We start from the raw sequence: 22438 nt of genomic DNA on the forward strand, positions 1-22438 counted from the left end.
GGACTCCGTTTCCCAGCGGACACCGCGGCACGGTTCACGCCCCCTTCGCTCGGCGCGCTCCCGTGTAGGTGAGACGGAGGCCGCGCCTTCCGGCATCGGTCCCCCCGCCGTCCCTGAATTGGTAGGCTCCACCTCCGGGGCAGCCGGCTTTGCAGCCCAGGCTGCTGGGCACTTCCAAACCGCTAGCGGGGGGAGGGAGGGTGAGGTGTGGGGGACGCTCAGAGAGTCTCGGGAGCAGTGTTATCTTGAGAAGCCGCCTCCAGATTAATCCACATCTCGTCGAAATAGGCTCTATTACCATGTGAAATTAAAATCTCTTCGTGCAACCTAGACAAAATGTATTCCTTTGGGTCCTCCCCGTGGCACGCTTGGCACTGGGCTGGCCCAGCGTTCCCCATCGCCGTCCCACTCCCACAAGGATAGGTGTGTGCGTAGCCGCCTTTCTCCCGAGGTTAGCTCCACCCTTCAGCCCTCGGCTTGGTGCAGCCCTGTCCACCACCCCCCCGGTGGTGCGTGGTACAGCCCCCGGCCCCCTCAACCTCCCCCTCCCTCACTGGCTCCGAGTGGTACGCGCCCCCCGGTGCAGACACGGAACTGGCGCGCGCTCGAAGCCGCGCTGGAGCCGGCGAGCTTCCGACACTCCGCTGCCGGGGGCAGTCTGGCTGGGCCTGGCTGGTTCCCCTAGGAACGGGAGGTAGGAAGGTCCGGGCCACAGGGGGTCCTGGGAGGGTATTTGGGACGGGGCTCCCCGGGGGAGACGGACTTTGAGAGGAAACAGGGGTTCTAGGGGGAAGCCACCTTTGGAGAGGCCCTAAAGGAGATGGGGGGCGTAGGGTCTGGAGGGGGACCGGGGGGGGGTCCCGAGGGAAGGAGGCGGGGCTAGAAGGGAGGGCGCGCTCGGAGCCGCGGAAGAGGTGCGGGCTGCAGGACTGGGCTCAGCTCGCGGTGGCTGGACTCGATTCCGCCCCGGCTGGCGGGTGGCGCTGGTTCGGGGCGTGGGCGGGGGAGAACTGCCCAGCAGGTGAGGGGGCGGGCAGAGCTGTTTTGCCGAGGACGGAGCCGGGATAAGCACCTGGCGCGCGCGCGCCGTGTGCACCTTATATTTGATCACGGGTTGGAGATCATGTTTGGTTTTTTTGAAAAAAGAAATTTTTTTTTGGTTTTTCAAAACTGGCTTGTTAGAGAATCGAGATGCCATTTCATCTTTTCTGCAACTGCTTCCCTCCCCATCCTCGCGCATCTTCAAATTCTTCCTCTTCCTGTCCTCGCCTCTTTTCCAACCCTGCCTTTTGCCTGCCTTATTGCTCTCGTTCTCCCCCACGCTGACCGGTCTGTGCTGATGCGCTTGCAAGGTCACTGCCTGGGTAGGAGGGGAGAGAGCCTTCTGTTGTGCTAACGTCAGCAAAGATGTCATCTCGCTCTCCGGTTCCTGTGGTTTTACTATGACATTCTGCCCCAAACGAGGGACTAATCCAAAGCGTTGCTAAACCTGGCCATTTGTAGGCTGAAAAGACATAGAGAACTTAAACGTCTGTGGATTCTAAATCTGCTGTCTGGATGGAGTGGATGGGGAAGCAGATAGGTACGCGTTTGATGCCTTTGGAACATAGGAGCTGAGAACCAGGGACTCCCTATTAGTAAACATGGTTGAGGCAAAAGGCAGAGCCTGAGTCTGGTTGATATGAAGACAGGATGTGAGTTATAGGTGATGTTAGTCTTTATAGGAAGGGGAGAGAATGTGGAGGAAAGCCTATCTTTGCAATCGGAATAACCAGAGGTAGTGGCTGTTGATGAGATATGAAGTGTGGCTAAAAATCTATCCTGTCACTAGGGCTGATTAGTCACAAGATCTCAGGGTCCTTGTAGTTCCGGAGGGAGATAGACATGGTAGAGCATGATAATGACTTGAGCTTTATCAAATGATTCTTAGTGGCAGGGCTAAAATCCCACCAAGGCTAGAGGCCTGATGCCCTAATATATTTAGTAGAAGACACTTCAGGTGTGATTGTTGAAATTTTGGCAGGAAAGCCCTTGGTTTTCAGTGTAAACATAGATTTCAAGGCTTAGCCTTGAGCTCTGGCCCCATAAATTCTTTTTTATTTTAAGACACATCAGCTCTCGCCCTAAGCAATTTTCATATAATTAAAGAATTACACTTTTTACACATGTCCCTTTTCATTTTTCTATTCCCCCGCCTTTCTTACTCTGCTTGCAAGGACCAGAGATCAACTTTATAACAGTGCCCCACCTTCTGCAGTTTGCTCACGACTCCATGGCACTGGAGAGAACCAAAGGACTTTTTGGGTGGTAATGATAACCTAGAAATGAGCATATGGCATGCGTAAACTCGGTTTGGGTTGCATGGAAAGAAGAGATCTCTCTCAAAATCCAGAAGTTAGAACAAAGTATAAACTAAAAATAGATGGGGAGAAGATAACGTAATAATTAGCAGGTGCTGTCAGTGGAAGAAGTGTCTCTAGATTCAAGGAGAATGAATTGTTATGGGCCCTGGACGATTCTGGAGTAGCAGCTGCTAGCACTCTGTGGTCACGGAGCAGGGGAGGGGCTGTGGCTATGCTATAAATAGTCCTGGGCGCCTGGGTCGCTATGGAGACAATACCGAATCCTATTACCTGCAGCTCCTCTATTGGGAGCAAGAGAAGGGAGGGAGCAGTATTTTGAGGATTCAAGAGTATTGCGGAGCAGTCTATTTATTATTAAGCAGGGAAGAAAAAGATAGAACTCATTATCTAAATCAAATAGAGCCTTAAGCATACAGGGATTATGCATGTCTGGGTGTGGGAGTGCATGGGAGTGGCGTGTGTGTATGTAGTGTAATGGGAATATCTGTGTGTGTAGCAAAGGAGGTCTTAGTGTGACCATGTGTGGAGTATAGAAGTAGAATCCTGTATGCACTGAAGATAGCCTTGTAGTGGAGTGAAACATTTTGCTTAGAGAAGTGTATGGAGACCTAATAGGACATAAATTATAATTAAGACCATGTAAGCTTTTCCCGCTTTTTGGACTATGGTTTACAATTCCTCTGAGCACCTCTCCCTGTTCTTGCAGGAATTCTGTTATTTCTGCATCTAATTCTTCATTTGTGTAAGAGGTACAAGGACAAAGTCTCATCTGTGTGTATTGTATCCCTGATTCCAGTCCTGGGGCTAGAATAGAGAAAGACTATGATTCAGCACCAAGGGCAGAGCTAGTAGCGGTAACCCGTGGGCCCCTTTCTTGCTTGAAGAGGGAAGAAAAAAATGGTTTAGGGAAGCAATTGGGACATAGATTTTCTTCATCTGAGAGTGCACAGAGTAGAGTAGCCCTTTGTTGTTATTGTCTGAGTGCATGAAGTATACGGTTTTTATGGTAGTTTCACATGAAGCTGAATGCAGAATGTTAGAGCAGAAAACAATTAGGTTTTCATCCAGAGGTAGGAGTACAGATTAGTGCTGATTAGAGTCTGGTTGGATCCTGATACCCTGGAGCTGTCCTAAAAGTGACTTAGTTTTTGTTATCAGAATGACTGAATCCAGATGAGACTAACGGGGTCTGTTTTTTCAGAAACAGAGCATCAGGAGTGAGGCTGGAAATGAGCTGCTTTGTAGGGATGGGGGAGGTGAGCCATTATTTATCCTACTTCTTGACATTTGGCTCTGTAAGTTCATCAGCCTTGACCAAGCTCTGGACTAGGAAAAGTGTCATGTTCTCCCATCTTTAGGATTAAAACAGAAGCCCTTCTGACCTCTGACCCTGGCTGAAATAAAGCTGAGGGGGATGAGTCCCTTGGGCACAGCAGTGGATTTTATCAGTACTTTTTTCCTATTGGACTTGAATTTTCAGATAACATCAGAATTCCTCCTGGGAACATTGACTCCTTGTGTGGTGCCTTGAAGTTTCTCTGAGATGAACTGGTGAATTTGGAACCATGGTGCAAAAGAAGAAGCTCTGTCCTCGGTTACTTGATTATCTAGTGATCGTAGGGGCCAGGTAACTAAGAGGAGACTGGTTTTTGTCTTGTCACGTGCAGTGACCACAACATGTGTAATTACTTGCCTTCCTGACACCCACATTGTTTTGCATTCCTCACTCTTCCCCTGTTATTTTACCGTGACAGGTGCACTGGCGCCAGTTGTGGGAACAGCAGTCAGGTGGATTGAGAGTCTTGGCCCAGAGGAGCAGAGACAGAGCAAAATTGCTCTTATCTAGCATCCCTGTGTTCTTGGGCAAATGTACTCTGTACACCTCAGTTTCCCGATTTTGTAAAAAAGAAAAGTAGGCTGTGCTCTTTACCTACGTACCCTCTGTTGGTAGTTCGTTAGCTAATACACCTTTTAAAGTGCTAATCATCTGAAGGCGTTAGTAATAATTCTGTTGCTGCAGTTTTCTTTGCATTTCAAGATCGGTATCTTCATGACAGTACAGATCTCATTTACCCTACCGGCTGAATGCTGCAAACCACATCCATGTTTTCCAAGGTCCCGCAGTTAGGTCACTTTATCCAAAATAGCATTTTGAGTTTCATTTCTGGACTGTGGTGAAATCTGAAATGGCATCCTATCCCTTCAGGCTGCTGAACTTGTCTTTATGTTCTGCAGGCACCCGAGCAGTGATAGTGTGGCCCAGACTCCTGAATTACTACGGCGGTACCCCTTGGAGGACCACTCCGAGTTTCCCCTGCCCCCAGATGTAGTATTCTTCTGCCAGCCCGAGGGCTGTCTGAGTGTGCGGCAGCGGCGCATGAGTCTGCGGGATGACACTTCTTTCGTCTTCACCCTCACTGACAAGGACACTGGAGTCACTCGTTATGGCATCTGTGTTAACTTCTACCGCTCCTTCCAGAAGCGTATGCCTAAAGAAAAGGGGGAAGGTGGGGTAGGGTCACGTGGGAAGGAAGGACCCCGTGCCACCTGTGCATCAGAAGAGGTTGGCACTGAGACCTCAGAGACTGGCCTGTCCTTGCAGCCCCCCAGTGCTGACCCCGCCCCCGATGTGAATCAGTCTCCTCGGGTCAAACCCCGGGCCAAGGCAGGGAGCCGTTCACGCAACAGCACTCTCACATCCCTGTGTGTGCTCAGCCACTATCCCTTCTTCTCTACCTTCCGAGAATGTCTGTACACCCTCAAACGTCTTGTGGACCGCTGCAGCGAGCGGCTGCTGGGCAAGAAACTGGGCATCCCTCGAGGCATACAAAGGTACAGTCTGCTGCTGACACTCAGAAGAGAGGGAAGCAGTTAGAGATGGGTCGGTCTGTGAGGGGCAGGAAATTTCCTCTGAAGCCTGAGGTCCTTTGTATGGCTAGAACGGAGTGTTGTCTTAGACCGTGTTGTACGTTTAAGAATAAACTTTTGTTAAAAGAAAGAAATCAGTCAATCATTAAAAAACATAGCCTGCGGTCCTTTATACACCTCTTTAAGCATATTGTATTAGTCCTTTCTAAGGGAAAAGTGCTGCAGAGTTAGACTTCCTAACATAATAATGTTTGGAGTTCGATGTTTCATGCAGGCAGGAATATAAGTCCTCCTATGTATACATTTTTACATTTGTTCTCTTGTACATACCCTCCAGCCCTAGCTGAGCCCAAAGATCGGGCTTTTCCGATATCATCATTTTTACCGTGTGGCTACTGTACTGTGTTGCAGTAGGGTATCAGCTCCTGGTGCTTATGTGTCTGTTTCCTGCTGTCTGCTCCTCAGGGACACTATGTGGCGCATCTTTACTGGATCATTGCTAGTGGAGGAGAAGTCAAGTGCCTTTCTGCATGACCTTCGAGAGATTGAGGCCTGGATCTATCGATTGCTTCGTTCCCCAGTGCCCGTCTCTGGGCAGAAGCGAGTAGACATTGAGGTCCTACCCCAGGAGCTCCAACAAGCTCTGACCTTTGCTCTTCCAGACCCTTCTCGATTCACCCTGGTGGATTTCCCACTGCACCTTCCCTTGGAACTTCTGGGTGTGGATGCCTGTCTTCAGGTGCTAACCTGCATCCTCTTAGAGCACAAGGTGAGAGAGCCAGCTTTCTAGACCTTTAAGGACAGGGCCTACATCTTTTTCATCTTTTTGTCCCTAGAAGGTAACATATGCCAGGTATACAGCAGGCACCCTCTAGGTGTGAGCTGGATTAAGGTACTCTCAGTGGAATGTATTCAGAGGGTCTGCCACTCAGTTGAACTGACCTAATTCTCTGGAAATATCAGTAGTTCTGTTCCAATGAGTGGTCCTGTAATTGGGGGAACAAGAACCAGGAAGATAAGGCATGGGGCAGAGATCACTGTGAAAGCTGTGCTTGTAGGGCTCTAGGCGTGGTGAGATGGAAATTAAATGGTAGCGCTGGAAGCTGTTTTCTTATCCCCGTTATTCTTGCTGTTGAACGATCCTTGTGGGATGGCTTGCGGCAGGTGGTGCTACAGTCCCGAGACTACAATGCCCTCTCCATGTCTGTGATGGCATTTGTGGCGATGATCTACCCACTGGAGTATATGTTTCCTGTAATCCCACTGCTGCCCACCTGCATGGCATCGGCAGAACAGGTGAGTTTCAGGTGCTTTCTGGCTTTGTCACCTCTACTTTCCAGCTCTATCCAGCTCTGAGGGAGATCAGTGCCGAGAAGTTGTAAATCAGTACTCATCTTCCTTCCCTTATTATAACTTATATGTCTGTAAACCGTGACCTCACTGGAACTGATTTGATGTCAAAACTTTTGTTATTTTTGGTTTTTACTTTCATGTAAATGTTGGGACCCCTGGGTGGCTCAGTTGGTTAAGGATTTGCCTTCCACTCAGGTCATGATCCCAGGGTCCTGGGATCAAGCCCCATGTCAGGCTCCCTGCTCAGTAGGGAGCCTGCTTCTCCCTCTGCCTGCCATTCCTCCCTGCTCAAGCCCCCCAGCAAATGAATAAATGAAAAAATTTTTTAAAAATTTAATAATTATAGGTTTCTGGCTACACTGTGGCAGGTGTTACACAATGTACAGAATATACACTGTTACCTCTCTAAAATCTGAAAAATTGTGAATACAGAAACACACCTACCCTCAAGAGTTTTGGAAAAGAGATTATGGACCTGGATTTCCTTATCTAAAAGGATCCTGATTCTTTAAGTGATCGAAATAGATTTAGTTTTTGTTTCTTACCCTCTTTTTTCTTCCCACAGCTGCTGTTGGCTCCAACTCCGTACATCATTGGGGTCCCTGCCAGCTTCTTCCTCTACAAACTGGACTTCAAAATGCCTGATGACGTATGGCTAGTGGATCTGGACAGCAATAGGGTGAGGTTCTTGGCCGAGGGACTATAGATTCTAGAATAGGATTGTGTTTTCTTTTTCTAGATTATTCCCAGGAAGGTCCTCAGTTAGGTGATTTCTCTTGTGTGACTCATTGAAAAATTTTTTTAGATGCTTAGCTTTTGCTTTATTGGCTTAATAGGCCCTGGTTAGAATTCAAAGGAGTGTCAGATTTAGTTTTGCCGGAGTGAAGTGCTGCCCTGCATCTGGGAGCAGTAAGGCCGTTGTGATCGTGGGAACACGACATACAGTGTAGCTCACCTGATGGTTCTCCTGGGCTATGGTTTCTAGTGAGAAAGTGTCTTTCAATGCAGACTTAAAATGCATATTAATGTTCTGTGGCATGAGTACATTCAGACTTCAGCAGGAACCCTTATATGTATTTGTTATAAAACTAAAAATCCAAGTAAGTATAAATAAATAAAAACCACAGCCCTAGCATGTAGAGATAGTCACCAGTAACACCAGGGTGTATTTCTTTTTATTTACATATGTGTGTATTTTAAATATATGTGGATACATGATATACATATTCACATATGGGTGAAAATACCGTGTATACAACTTACTACTTTTGTTACTTCCTCTATGTAAGAGTAACTCCTGAGCAATTAATTCCAAGGTCATGCCTTTTTTTGTTTTTCTGGTGCAGGTGATTGCCCCCACCAATGCAGAAGTGCTCCCAGCCCTGCCAGAACCAGAATCATTAGAGCTGAAGAAGCATCTGAAGCAGGTGGGTGAAGAGAGAAGAAAAGGAAGGGAGCCGTGGCTACTCTAGGGCGGCCTGGAGGCTGTAGCTGTTCTAAGAGCCACTTTCCTTTCAGACGTCAAGTGGATTAGATTTTCTTAGCTAAGAAGAGGTGTGTTCAATTTCTGGGTATCAGGATGAATCTCAAAAAGGGCTTTTAGATTTTTTTTTTTTTTTAAAGATTTATTTTGAGAGAGAGTGTGCATGGGGAGGGGGAGGAGCACAGGAGGAGAATCTCAAGCAGACTCCCCAGTGATTAGAGCGCCCAATGTGGGACTCGATCTCACAACCCTATGATCATGGCCTGAGCCGAAACCAAGAGTTGGACATTCAACCCACTGAGCCACACAGACGCCCCTCATGTCTGCCATTCTTTATGGCCTTAGAGCATTCTTTCTGTCTTGTAAGGAAGGAGCTAGTCATTTGGACAATCTGACTCTTTTCATATTTTCCTTTTGAATTGATCCCTAGGTCCCCGTAGAATGCTTTCTTCAAAAATTCCTCTCTTTGAGTAATCCTTTCAATACATTTTTCATTGATTGATTTTCTTCCTCTTCTGCATGCCGAGCACAGTACCTGAAGGTAACATGTGGCAGGGCCCCATTCCTTCTTCCTCTTGTGTGTGTTATGTAGGACCACCAGTAGACAGCTCCATATTTCTTTATAGGACTCCTTGTTCTCATTCGAAGGGTCTTTAGGAACCTCCGTGTTGTCTTAGCTGCTCAGCAGTACCTCTAGATATCTGTTTGGGCTCAAATGGGTCATTCTGTAGCATCCCTCTCCCTCTCACTTGCTTCATCCCTACTGATGTAATACGGTGTCTTGTTACTGCCGGGACTGGTGAGGATTGCAAGTTGAGAAAGTTCTCTGCCTGCCTTTGCTGTGTTTTCATTCTTGCTGATTGCTTAAGTATGACTAATAAGATGGAGAGGTTGATATGTAGAATTGTACTTCAAATGTTTATAGGAGTTAAGATCCCTGGGCTCATTAATCCTGTATTCTTACCCCTGCTACTTGAAATTTGATTCACGGACCAGGAGCATTACCATTGCTTGTGGTTGTTAAAAGTGTGGAATCACCCCAGATATATTGAACCAGAATTTGCATTTTTAACAACATTCCCAGGTGACTCCTGTGATCATTAATATTTAAGAAGCATTGCTGGTCTAGACTGAAAAACATTTCATGACTAAAATCAATTTGGAAACTATTGCCCTGGGTTCCGTATTTGATTAAGCTGCCTTGAGCCAGGTTGGCTTAAACTGAAAGCCTGTATAATTCAGATTATCTTCTGAAGGTTAGAGTATTTGGATTTTTATGTCAAAGACTCTTTCCTAGGAGATGACTTCCTAGCAACCCAGGAATCTGCGCTCTATAGGGGATTTCCTGTTGTTCCGCAGGCCCTTGCCAGCATGAGTCTCAACACCCAGCCCATCCTCAATCTGGAGAAATTCCATGAAGGCCAAGAGATCCCCCTTCTCTTGGGAAGGCCTTCTAACGACCTGCAGTCCACACCTTCCACTGAATTCAACCCACTCATCTATGGCAATGATGTGGATTCTGTGGATGTTGCAACGAGGTACGACCAAGTTGACTGGATAATCACGTGCTCTTCAGCTGGGTTCTGCTCTATCAGTAGCTGCATGTGCCACCTTAGTGCAAGCAAAGAGAAGTACTGGTTCCTCATACTCTCAGGCCTTTTAGACCTTGAGTGCAAAGAGATCAATGCTTGTTTAAGATCCTTCTCCCTGTGAAGTGCTGGCTTGGGGAGGTGGTCTGAGACCTCGGACTGCAGCCGTCCTTATGGTGCAGGGTGTGGGACTCGGATCATCTCACCATCCCCTTCTTCCCCAGAGTGGCCATGGTCCGTTTCTTCAACTCCCCCAACGTGCTGCAGGGCTTCCAGATGCACACACGTACCCTGCGTCTCTTCCCTCGGCCCGTGGTAGCTTTTCAAGCTGGCTCCTTTCTAGCCTCACGTCCCCGGCAGACTCCTTTTGCTGAGAAGCTGGCCAGGACTCAGGCCGTGGAGTACTTCGGAGAATGGATCCTGAACCCCACCAACTACGCCTTCCAGCGAATCCACAACAGTGAGCGCACCTGCCCCACTTTCTCCCTTTGTCCCCTGATGGCCCTTCCCTTTGCCTTTTCTCAGCTTTGACCTGCCCCTTCCATTCCCGTTTGGCTTTAGACTTTTTCCTATCTTTCTTTTATGCTCTTGTCTTTTTTTCTCCTTGTTGCTAACTTTGTTCTTTCTCTTTGGGTAGACATGTTTGATCCAGCCCTGATTGGTGACAAGCCAAAGTGGTATGCCCATCAGCTGCAGCCTATCCATTATCGAGTCTATGATAGCAACTCCCAGCTGGCCGAGGCACTGAGCGTGCCCCCAGAGCACGACTCTGACTCTGACCCCACTGATGACAGGTGAGCGGCAGAACTGATTTTTAAGGTACAAAGGAGGCTCTCACTGGCCTTTATTGAGCACAGTGGCAAAGCCTCATAGGACTTAGATATTGGTCTTTGAAGCCATGGTTATATTTTTGTTAATTGTTTTGTGTTAGCTTACTTATTTTATTTTATCTTGTTTCCTGGCCTCAAGTTAAGAGTACTCCTCTTTTATTTTCCCCAAGGTTTTTTTTTTTGTTTTTTTTTTTTAAAGATTTATTTATTCATTTGAGAGAGAGAGAGAAAGAGCACATGGAGGGGCAGAGGGAGAAGAGGAGAAGCAGACTCTGCTAAGTGTAGAGTCCAACTTGGGGCTTGATCCCCGACCCTGAAATCATGACCTGAGCCGAAATCAAGAGTTGAACACTTAACCAACTGAGCCACCCAGGCACCCCCTCCCCCCGCTTTTTAAAAAGATTTAATTTTAATTTCGGTGTAGTTAACATAAAGCATTATATTAGTTTCAGGTGTACAATACAGTGATTCAGCAATTCGACACATTAGTCAGTGCTTATTGTGATAAATGTACTCTAATTCTCATCATCTGTTTCACCCCTCACCCTCCTCCCCTCCAGTAGCCATCAGCTTGTTCGGTATTAAGAATTTCTTTCTGGGGGCGCCTGGGTGGCTCAGTGGGTTACAGCCTTTGCCTTTGGCTCAGGTCATGATCTCAGGGTCCTGGGTTGATCAAGCCAGGCATCGGACTCCCTGCTCAGCGGGGAGCCTGATTCCTCCTCTCTCTTTCTCTGCCTGCCTCTCTACTTGTGATCTATCAAATAAATAAATAAAAACCTTGAAAAAAAAATTCTAAGAATTTCTTTCTTGGTTTGTCTTTTTTTTTTCCTTTGATTGTTTTGTTTCTTAAATTCTGCATATGGGTGAAATCATATGGTATTTTTCTTTCCCTGACTTATTTCACTTAGTATTATACTCTGGTTCCATCCATGTTGTTGCAGATGGCAAGATTTCATTCTTTTTTATGGCTAAGTAATACTCCTCTGTGTGTGTGTGTGTGCGCGCACGTGCGCGCACGCGTGTGTGTGTATGAGAGTCCTTGCTTTTTTATTTTTCCTAATGCTGATCACTGATTCTTTTCCCTTCCCCTTCCTTCCGTTGTATTTTTATTTTTGTTTCTACTTTTGGGCTCTTCACTCTGCAGTGGCAGCGATAGTATGGATTATGATGACTCAAGCTCTTCTTACTCCTCCCTTGGTGACTTTGTCAGTGAAATGATGAAGTGTGACATCAATGGTGATACTCCCAGTAAGTCTACTTGGGGACAATGGCTCGCTCCGGGCAGGGTTTGGGGCTCTGGGACTGTGCCGTCTGTACCTGCCCCCTTGGGTTTCGGCAGATGTGGATCCGTTGACGCACGCGGCGCTGGGGGATGCCAGCGAGGTGGAGATCGATGGGCTGCAGAACCAGAAGGAATCCGAGGAAGCGGGCCCGGACAGCGAGAACTCTCAGGAAAACCCGCCACTGCGCTCCAGCTCCAGTACCACCGCCAGCAGTAGCCCCAGCACCGTCATCCATGGAGCTAGTGCTGTGCGTGGCGACTTGGAAGGGTGGATGAGTGCGAGCTGTTACTGGGCACGTGGGCCGCACCTCTGTCAGAAAGTCAAGGCGGAAGCTGTTAATTTGCCGCTTCACATTCTTCCTGTCTTCCTCTCCATGGGTCTCCTCGCGTAGAGCCTAGGAGACACAGAAAGAGCTCACTGGGCTTTGTTCAGGACTTAGCTAAGATCCCCCCTTGCATAGTTTGTGGGCACAGACACCAGGAGTGTCACAGAGATCTTCTCTCTCTCATTCCCTTAGGATAGGAGATGGGAACCTGATAGGCCTGGCTTGGCCCTGCTAATCTGAGAATACAGGAAGGTATTGCTGGGCGCCAGGTGACTACTTTTTATTTAATGTGCCCTTTAGGAACCTGCCGATTCAACGGAGGTGGACGATAAGGCAGCAGTAGGCGTCTCCAAGCCCCTCTCTGCCGTGCCTCCCAGCATGGGCAAATCGAACACGGACAGGCGCCAGACGGAAATTGGAGAGGGGTCAGTGCGCCGGCGGACCTATGACAATCCATACTTCGAGCCCCAGTATGGCCTTCCCCCTGAGGAAGATGATGATGAGCAGGGGGAAAGTTACACTCCCCGATTCAGCCAACATGTCAATGGCAATCGGTGAGAGCCTGGGGATTCCTTCTAGATGGGTGACTGAAGGACCTCACTGCAGTGGACCCCGGGTGAGGGTTAATCAGAAAGTCAGAGAAGTCCAAATGCTCTGGTTGCCCTCCGTCCCAGGCTGGTGCTTTGATCTAGGCATATACAAGTTGTGGGAAGGGAGCCATGATGGCAGTGCAGGTCAGGCCCACACTCCCAAGACTAGGTACCCTTGCCTGGGGCTCACAGGTGCCACTGTGCATTCAAGGGCTCAAAAGCTGCTGCGGCCCAACAGCTTGAAACTGGCAAGCGACTCCGAGGCAGAGTCCGACTCTCGCGCAAGCTCACCCACCTCCACCATCTCCAACAACAGCACCGAGGGCTTCGGGGGCATCATGTCTTTTGCCAGTAAGTGCCTTCAGCTCTCCTGTCTCTGTCCCATTTGGTCTGCAGTAGAGCCTGGCCATGGTGGGTGCTGCTTAGAACCTCAGATGTAGGGCTGGACTGTTGGTATCGAGCCCCAGTCCAGCTTGTTCGGGTGACAGTGAATAAGGTATTTTCAAGGGAGGACAGTAAAGGACAAGGACAGATTAGTCTCTCTCTCCAGAGGTTGCAGTCTATCTCAGGTAAGATAGCAGTCAACTGAGAGTCGTATTAAACGTCATATATTTTGTGGAAATACAATGGTCAAGTTGGATTTGGGTTCTGTATCTAATACGTTTTTTGCCTGGTGAAGGACTTTTTCATGAACACACTTGGAAATCTGTATGAGGAATGTATATGAGGTTGACTTTTGTGCCTAGAGAATATTGCCGGAAATGCAGGGTGGTGTCCGTTAAAGATTAAGGACAGGCCAGGGACCAGAGAGAGCCGGCATCAGGAATAATTATGACTGAGTTTTTTCAGAAGCCAGCTAAGGGTAGCATCAACTTCTGACCAAAAGAGCATAAAGTCAGCTTTCACACCGAGTTAGCGGTTGGTGAGAGACTTGGCTGTTACCATGGGAGGTGGTCAGAGAAAGTTGTCACTGGGTTTTGAACAATCCTGGCAGTTGCCCCTTTGGTTGCCCTAAATTATAGACTTGGTCCTTTCTGTGGTAGATCAGAGGTACCGGGGCTATGCTTGAAAAGGAAGAAGATGGAGATGATGGTACAGTCATCAGCTTTGATTCTCTGTGCTCCTAACTCATCGCTCTCACACCCTCCCCTTGACAGGCAGCCTGTATCGAAACCACAGTACAAGCTTCAGTCTTTCAAACCTCACACTGCCCACCAAAGGTGCGCGAGAGAAGACCACACCCTTCCCCAGTCTGAAAGGTAACTGCAGCCCTCCTTCCGCCGAGCCAGGATTCTCCGGGAGATATTTCAGGCCTATGGGTGCTTGTCAGGAACCCTGTGTATGACGGCTCATTTGATCTGGCTGTGGCCCCTCATACCGCTTCTTATGGCTTTCACTGCACATGATGGGCTCTGATTGGTTTTCAGATGGGAATGGTCTTTGTAGCTGGAGAGGAGGCCCTGCTGTGTCATTTAGGGTAACAGCGGCTGTGCGATAACTGCTTCTGGGGGGATCCATAATGAACACGGGGGTCATGAGCTGCCACCAGTCATCTGCCGGTTTCTTGCTGCATGAGCAGAGGAGGGCTCCATCCCAGGGAGCTGGCCCGCCAGGGGATGGTTGCGAGAGCCTGGCACTCTTTACAGAGCCAAGAAGCCTCTCACTTTGGCTTCACGTCGATAAGCCCTGTGGGTGGGCCAGGTAGTACTGGTTGGCTTTTAAGAACAGTTAGGACCTTATTTGATTTTCATTTGTGAGCTTGGAGGGTCTGAAGGGCTCTTCGGAATTTACTCTCTTGATGTTTGTTTGTTTTCTCTAGCTATTGGGCTGAAATATTTTTTTTTTTAAAGATTTTATTTATTTATTTGACAGAAATCACAAGTAGGCAGAGAGGCAGGCAGAGAGAGAGGAGGAAGCAGGCTCCCTGCTGAGCAGAAAGCCCGATGCGGGGCTCGAACCCAGGACCTGGGATCATGACCTGAGCTGAAGGCAGCGGCTTAACCCACTGAGCCACCCAGGCGCCGCTGGGCTGAAATATTATAGTAGAGAGCATAGTGAGAAGAGCTCTGTATATATTTTAACTGACTTCTCTCCCCAGTGATTAAAAACTCCGGCAATCGAAGGAGTGTTCTCTGATGGGGATGGGAACATAGGGTAGGAGGGCAAAGAGACGTGATAGCTAGAGGTGTAGGGGGCTAACTAGCACTGTGGTACAAATCCACACACAACTCAGTAGCTTAGGAAAAGGGTTAGTCACTGGCTTCATGCGATGTAGTTGGGGAGGAAAGCGGTTGAAATGCCTTCATCGCATGCGGACGTCTCACTCATCTGTTGCCCTTCTCGCTCCCATCCGCCTCCCGTCCTCACACCCCACCCCACTTCGCATGAAAGTATCTGCAAGATGGGTCTCCTCTCTTGGCCTACTGGCAGGCCCCCTGGACCCCCATGCGAGATGTTTCATGAAAACCAGCAGTCCCTCTTTCATGCATGTGCCTGTTCAGTACCTGAAGGTCCCTTGTGTCATTTACCCTGCCCCTGGCTTTTAGAGACCATAGCCTTAAGGACGGTCTTTCCTAGAGCCTTGGTGGTTTCCTGATCTCTTGGCTTCCAGCTCTGAGGTGCCTGAGAACTAAGGTTATGTGCACTAAGCTTTGGGAGAATCCTCAGGTGGTCTGACTTACAGCTCCATTGAGGGGAACAGGGGTTGTGGTATCACGGTGCACCTACTAACTGTGTATTTTGTGTCCCAGTATTTGGGCTAAATACTCTAATGGAGATTGTTACTGAAGCCGGCCCCGGGAGTGGTGAAGGTGGGTCTTGCCCGTGAGCTGTGCATGATCTTTTTCTTTCCTAGCATCTTCCGTGCCTGCCTGAGGGCCATCCTCTGCACGGAGCAAGCAGTGTCCCATGAGTGACCTGCCTTGCCCCTCCCCCGTGATGCCCGTGCTTGCCCATGGGGCGCTGCTGGTGCATGTGGAGTGGCCTGAGTCTCCATCCCCACCTCCTCCACATTGCCATGGCTGGTTTCGACCTATGTGTGATGGCCCGGGGCCACCCTTGCCCAGCCCTTCTGGGGAGTGGGTGTGGAACATGGCTCCCCAGGGCAGTGCTGACAGGCAGCGGGACCACAGTAGTGATGTCTATCATTCCTACCTTCCTGGCTATAGGAAACAGGAGGGCCTTAGTGGACCAGAAGTCATCTGTTATTAAACACAGCCCAACAGTGAAAAGAGAGCCTCCATCACCTCAGGGTCGATCCAGCAATTCTAGGTAATAAATGGCTGGGCTGTTTTCAGAGTTCTGCGATAGAGGTAGCAATTCCTGTGCCGCCCTCTAGGGTTGCTCAGGAGTGGGAGAGCACCTCCCAGCTGGGCAGACGAAATCCGTTCTCGCGCGCACTGCCCATTCTGACTGACTCCCCACACGACGGTAGTAGCCCACGCCGGCGAGGAGAATGGAACCGCAGTGCTGGGTACGCGGGGGGGTGGAGGGGGGCAGGGGGTGCAGGGGACTTGGACGTCTGGAGACTTGGTTTGTGTTCCGCCCCTGGAGGCAAGCATCTAGTCTGGCGAAGGCCGGTGGGTCAGGGTGGTGGGGGTGCTCCGCACAGAAGCTGATGACCACAGAGGTGGTGTGTGGACCCCGTAGTGAGAACCAGCAGTTCCTGAAGGAGGTGGTCCACAGCGTGCTGGATGGCCAGGGCGTTGGCTGGCTCAACATGAAAAAGGTGCGTCGGCTGCTGGAGAGCGAGCAGCTGCGAGTCTTTGTCCTGAGCAAGCTGAACCGCTCAGTGCAGTCAGAGGACGATGCCCGGCAGGATGCCATCCCCGACGTGGTCAGTGTCTGGGGGCGAGGGGAGCTGGCATCAGTGGGAAGAAGGACCTGGACACCGAGGGCAGTTTTGCCAACTCTAGGCCTTGGCTTATCGTTGCAGGAGGTCAGTCGGAAGGTATACAAGGGGATGCTAGACCTGCTCAAGTGCACGGTGCTCAGCCTGGAGCAGTCCTACGCCCACGCGGGTCTGGGGGGCATGGCCAGCATCTTTGGGCTTCTGGAGATTGCCCAGACCCACTACTATAGCAAAGGTAGGGCCAGCGCCGTCCACAGCTCTCCCACTGATTACAGGGAAAGGGAACTCATTCTTTTACAAGTTCCTCAGGGTCAAGCTTGCTTCCTATCAGACTTTGGGATTTATTTTTTTAATGAATGTTTGTCTATAGTGGGTACTTTCCAGTCACGAAAAATAAGACATCCACTTTTCTTTCCTTGCATTTTTTCCGTTCTCCATCCTCCTGTAGACTGTCTTCTCTCACCTCACTCCCATAGCTTGATTACCACTCACTCTGTCTGTTTCAACCTCTTCCTCTATTTGATCTTTTCCTAGAACCAGACAAGCGGAAGAGAAGTCCAACAGAGAGTGTAAATACCCCAGTCGGCAGGGATCCTGGCCTGGCCGGGCGGGGGGACCCAAAGGCGATGGCACAGCTGAGAGTTCCCCAGCTGGGACCTCGGGCACCAAGTGCTGCAGGAAAGGGTCCCAGAGAACTAGACACCAGAAGTTTAAAGGAAGAAAATTTTGTAGCATCTGTTGGTATGTATCACTGTGTTTGGTGTGGTGGAGGGAGGATTGTGGCTTCTTAAATACCTCTCCCTCCTTTCAATTCATCCAGAATCCTGCCTTTCTTTTCCCCATGCTTTGCTTTTTAGAGAGGGAGACAGGTCTGCGTCCATTTCTGATGTGTTTCTTTGTACTTCTTTATCCCTTACGCCACCTTTACACACACCCCAAACTACATCTTAGAGGAAGGAAGGAGGTTTTGCTTAGAAGGCCAGTGAGGCCTTCTAAGTACAGGGAGTCTGAGCTCTGTTCTTGGTGCCTCTTTTTATTTATGTCTGGATTTCTTCACAGTGGAGAGCCATGTGAGCTCCTGGAAGCTGTAAGGAAGTTTATAGAACATCTTTAGTCTGTAAAATTATGATTATCTGGGCCAGTTTACCTCCATCCAGCCATGACACTACCCTCAAATTTGCTTCTCTGGGGAGTGTCCAGCAACCCCGTTTCCCTGGGCTCTAGACCTCAAGGTATAGCTTTCTGAATCAGCTTTTCTTTAACCCTCTCCTTCCTGGACTTGATAAAGAGCTTGTTTATGTGGAATGTTTCTCCATTCCCGCTAAGGCAGTGCCTTAGTGAGCTCTCTGGGTGGCACCTGCATTTGATTCTCTCTGTACTTGACCTTGAGTCATCTAGGTCGTGCACCTTTCTTTTTCTGATTCTGTTTCTGCGGGCAGTATGCTTCTAATGGGTCCTTCTTTGCCACACCATTAGCAGTTGTTTTATGTTCCCATAAATGAGGATGAAGCACCAGTTTCCTTCGTTGGGGAGCTTCCCTTCTCTAAGCCAGCAGAACAGTGTCCTAGAGGCCATCACCCCTGCCTTCCTCCTGCCTGATGTGACGTTTTAGGAAAGGCCCCCAAGCACAAGTCTGAAGGCCTGGGGTTTTAGTCCCGTATCTGTTTCCAGCTGGGAATGAGACTTTGGGCAAACCACTTCCTCTCTCAGGGTCTCTACCTCCTCATCTGGGAAACTAGGAGATCTGATTAAGTAGATATACTCAGGTTCTTCCAGGAAAAGAATCTATCATCAGTTTTCTCTCTTCTTTACCCCAACAAAGATGCTATTCTTGAGTATTTCATGTTCTCTGTCACCTTTACTGGAAGCGTTTTTCTCCATGACTGGCTAAGAACGGGTCACTTGGCAGAGCAGACGCTGATTCTGAGGGTGAATCAGATTTTTTGGGTAGAGGCAAGGAGGGATACTGACTGCCTGCCTGAGTGGCCTCTATCTGGTCTAGCAAATCACACAGATTGGTGCTCATGCTTCTGAACCCCTTGGCTGCTTGAGGTGATCATCTGTCTTGTCTGGAATCTTTAAAAATTTTTGTTGCCCAGCTCCTTTGGCAGAGATAGCAGGGCGTGATGGAAGTTTAAACTGGTCTTAAGTGACATGATCTTGAGCAAAGTGCTCCAGCCTCCAGAGGTGTCAGTTTCCTCACACCAAGATGGAGGAGCGTGAGTGAAGGCAGTGCCATCTCCAGTGTTCCGCAGGGTTCTTCCTACCACTTTCTGTTTCAGGTTAGGAATTTAGAGTCTTTAGTTCATGAGTGGGGATGGAAGGCACTAGATCTCTTGATTTTTAACTCCCCCCCCCCCCCCAACGAAGATCTCTTTTTATCTCTTGATTTGTAATCCTGTGCCTGAGACTGAATCAGCTTGGGTGGTGGGTTTCCATTCTGTCTGACCAGCCTCTGACTCTGTCTGTCTTTCTCTCCTGCTTACATTGCATCTGGGGTAGAATTGTGGAACAAGCACCAGGAAGTGAAAAAGCAAAAAGCTTTGGAAAAACAGAGTAAGGAACAAATGCCCCTTCCCGTTCCCAAATCTCCCATACCTGCCAACTCCCCAGGCCCAGTTGGGGCAGGCTCCCTTTGTCAGCCCCACCCCAAATTTGCTCTTGGGAGGTATTTGGAATGAAAGCAGGTAGGTGGTATGGGACTCACAGGTACGTGACTCGTAGGCTGCTTCTTCCCCCCATCCTCATAGCAATCAGGCTGTAATCAGGGCATCTACTGCATAAAGTCCCTTAGAACATGGTTCGCTATTGCTCCGGAGTCGGTGGGGAGAATGTTTGCCTATTCCAGTGCCCCTCATTGGCTGGTACCCCCTCACCCGTGAGAAGGCCTGTGGGCGCAGTTGGCAGAGATGGTTGCTGTCCCTCCATGTTGAGTCTGTAGCTTCCCAGCTCTCTCTGGCGGCTTGCCTAGGCACGCTTTCTTGCTTTCTGTCATTCTGTCCTTCTGCCATACCACTGTGGGTGGGTGGGGAAAAAATGAGGGTGGTTTTTATCTCAAACGTAGAGACATGTAGGGTTGGGGTAGTCAGTATCCATGGAAACAGCTGGTGTTTCTGTATCTCGCTGGGCCTGTCCTTTTCTAGCTCCTTTAGACACATTTGTTGGGGAAGCACTGAGTGGCCTGGGGACCCTTAATTGGTTTCACATGCCAGTGAAGCTCCGACTCTTGAGTATGGGGGAATGTGGTTTAGACATTTATTTGGGGAGCTTTCTGTTTTAGAATGATTTGCTGAGAATTTTCTCAGGTTGTGGAGATGGCTGCAGAATCCCTTGAGGCCAGGTTTCATTTGTCCTACTTGGTTCTTAAGGCATCTGGGGACTTCTTCCAGTGGGGCCTGATGTGGGGGCAGTCCCTGGAAAGGTGACTGGGACATGCTGAGGTGTGTGACCTGGCTGTGTGCTGTCCCACTCCCTTCACCAGCCTGCCCCTTGCCTTTGTGTGTGGAGTGACAGAGGTTTTCCCCTACCCAGGGCCCGAAGTCATCAAACCCATCTTTGAGACCGAGGAGAAAAAGTCCCAGATCAGCGCGGACAGTGGCGTGAGCCTGACATCTGGTTCCCAGGTTTGTGACAACCTTGTTGGGAATTGTGAGCATTAAATTTGCTATCTCAGAATACTTCAATTTAAAAAAAAAAAAATACAACATGCATGCCCAGTGATGGGAGAATGATGAAATAAGTGTAGTATACGTATGTAATCCTACGTTAGTATCTACTAAAGACTGTGTTTTCAAAAATCTAGTGACATGGGAAAATGTTTTACAAGGCTATGTGCAGTATGATTCCCATTTTATTTTTAGAATGTTTGTAGAGACGACTGAAAGGAAGTATACTAAAACCTTACCAGTGATTCATGTTAGTGGTAGGTTTATGGCTTATTTCTGTTTCCACATTCTTTCATGTATTTTCATGTATTTTCTATAGCGAGCATGTATTTCTTTAGTGTTTATTATTTTTCATCAATGCAAGTCATTTGTATTTTATATTGAGGAAAAAGATAAACGTCTCATGACCTGTTTAGGGATGACGATAGTAGGTTGGGGTTGAGGAGAAGGAAGACGGTACATTATTTCTTAGGAAAACAGAGTGGGTGGGACACCTCCTCTAATGTGTCCGAGTCCCCGTGTCGTTTCAGAGGACTGATCCAGACTCTGTCATTGGTGTGAGTCCAGCCGTTATGATCCGAAGCTCAAGTCAGGACTCTGAAGTTAGCACCGTGGTAGGGGAACACCACACTGGCATCGTGGTGGGTGGGGTGTGAGTCCCCCTTTGGGAAAGGAGGCTGATTTCTCCTTTGGAGGCTCTTAGTCTCATGTCAGCTTGGTTCTCACGGTGGAGATGCTCACCCTGCATAGGTCTGTGTGCGCGGGATCAGACCCTGAGATTTCACCCAGGGCTTCTCATCTTGTAAAGAAGGTACTAGCAGAGGCTCTCTGACACACCTTTGAAGTGCAGTGCTTTGTTTGTTTTTGGTTTTGTTTTGTTTTGTTTTTGATGGCAGTAGAGAGCTCTGACAGCTGTGCATTTCTGGGAGTCCTTTGCTGGGGAATATCCCTTATTACCTTTCTTTCCTTTCCAGGTGAGTAATAGCTCTGGAGAGACCCTTGGAGCAGACAGTGACCTGAGCAGCAACGCAGGCGATGGGCCAGGCGGTGAGGGCAGTGCCCACTTGGCCAGCTCTCGGGGCACCTTGTCTGATAGTGAAATTGAGACCAACTCTGCTACCAGCACCATCTTTGTAAGTTTTGTTTACTAACAAAAGGAGGTCATTTCTTTCACGGGAGGGGAGTGGGTTAGAAAAGAATGAAACATTAGGGACAATTAGAAGGAAAAGAGGAAGTAAAGAATGGATTATCCCCATGTATTTGGCTTCAAAGAAAATGTTTCTTAAGGCTTTTTTCAGAGTTATTTTACTCCACAATCTGGGGCTTTAAGGACCCTTTCCTGGATCACTGATGAGTTGGGTTCCCCTCTCAGACACATTAGGGCTTCAAATCCTATGTAGCAATTATTCCCATATTTACAGTTAGACAAGGTGGTAGATGTCTTCATGGCAATGTCAGGGCAATGACCGCTCTCATTTTGTGTCATTCTGCCAAAAGTGTGGTTTTATTCTGGTCACTACTCTATTTATATAGCACTTTTTTTTTTTTTTAAGACATTTATTTGACAGAGAGGGAGAGGACAAGCAGGGAGAGAGGGAAAAGCAGGCTCCCTACTGAGTAGGGAGCCCAATGCAAGGCTCAATCCCAGGACCCTGGGATCATGACCTGAGCTGAAGGCTGATGCTTAACTGACTAAGCCACCCAGGTGCCCCTTTTTATATAGCTCTTTAAAATAGCATTTTAGGGGCACCTGGGTGGCTCAGTGTGTTAAGCCTCTGCCTTCGGCTCAGGTCATGATCCCGGGGTCCTGGGATCGAGCCCCACATCGGGCTCTCTGCTCCGCGGAGAGCCTGCTTCCTCCTCTCTCTCTACCTGCCTCTCTGCCTACTTGTGATCTCTGTCAAATAAATAAAATCTTAAAAAATAAAAAAATAAAATAAAATAGCATTTTAGGGATGCCTAGGTAGCTCAGTCAGTTAAGTGGCTGCCTTCAACTCATGTCATGATCCCAAAGTCCTGGGATTGAGTCCTGCATCAGGCTCCTTGCTCAGCGGGGAGCCTGCTTCTCCCTCCACCTCTGCCTGCCACTCTGCCTACCTGTGCTCTCTCTCTTTCTGACAAATAAATAAATAAAATCTTTTAAAAAATAAATAAAATAACATTTTATTTTCTCATATTTCTAACAGTTATTTGATATTTTCATTCATTAATAAATATTTATTAAGTGATTCACTAAGTG

The 22438-nt window shown here is 48.5% G+C and overlaps 1 protein-coding gene across 50 annotated transcripts in view; it reads left to right on the top strand.

The window, feature by feature from the left end:
• The first annotated feature begins 46 nt into the window (after positions 1-46).
• Positions 47-22438, top strand: part of MADD (MAP kinase activating death domain) — a 40201-nt gene continuing 17809 nt past the window's right edge. For 4 of the 50 annotated variants that reach the window (XM_047691853.1, XM_047691873.1, XM_047691862.1 and 1 more), the window contains exons 1-22: positions 47-694; positions 3844-3990; positions 4599-5195; positions 5697-6000; positions 6396-6527; positions 7150-7263; positions 7931-8011; positions 9427-9605; positions 9881-10116; positions 10294-10450; positions 11631-11734; positions 11826-12016; positions 12395-12519; positions 12896-13035; positions 13842-13943; positions 15852-15954; positions 16333-16519; positions 16619-16769; positions 17069-17275; positions 20066-20157; positions 20730-20813; positions 21174-21332. In XM_047691853.1, coding sequence (XP_047547809.1) covers positions 3929-3990; positions 4599-5195; positions 5697-6000; positions 6396-6527; positions 7150-7263; positions 7931-8011; positions 9427-9605; positions 9881-10116; positions 10294-10450; positions 11631-11734; positions 11826-12016; positions 12395-12519; positions 12896-13035; positions 13842-13943; positions 15852-15954; positions 16333-16519; positions 16619-16769; positions 17069-17275; positions 20066-20157; positions 20730-20813; positions 21174-21332 — 3507 coding nt within the window. In that variant the 5' untranslated portion in view covers positions 47-694; positions 3844-3928. Of the gene's footprint in view, positions 695-3843; positions 3991-4598; positions 5196-5696; positions 6001-6395; positions 6528-7149; positions 7264-7930; positions 8012-9426; positions 9606-9880; positions 10117-10293; positions 10451-11630; positions 11735-11825; positions 12017-12394; positions 12649-12895; positions 13036-13841; positions 13944-15434; positions 15495-15851; positions 15955-16332; positions 16520-16618; positions 16770-17068; positions 17276-19036; positions 19091-20065; positions 20158-20729; positions 20814-21173; positions 21333-22438 lie in introns of all 50 variants that reach the window. The other 46 variants (XM_047691825.1, XM_047691849.1, XM_047691832.1 and 43 more) reach the window with 24 other exon arrangements.

The sequence above is a fragment of the Lutra lutra genome, chromosome 10 (assembly GCF_902655055.1).
Source record: "Lutra lutra chromosome 10, mLutLut1.2, whole genome shotgun sequence".
Classification (NCBI taxonomy): Eukaryota; Metazoa; Chordata; class Mammalia; order Carnivora; family Mustelidae; genus Lutra; species Lutra lutra.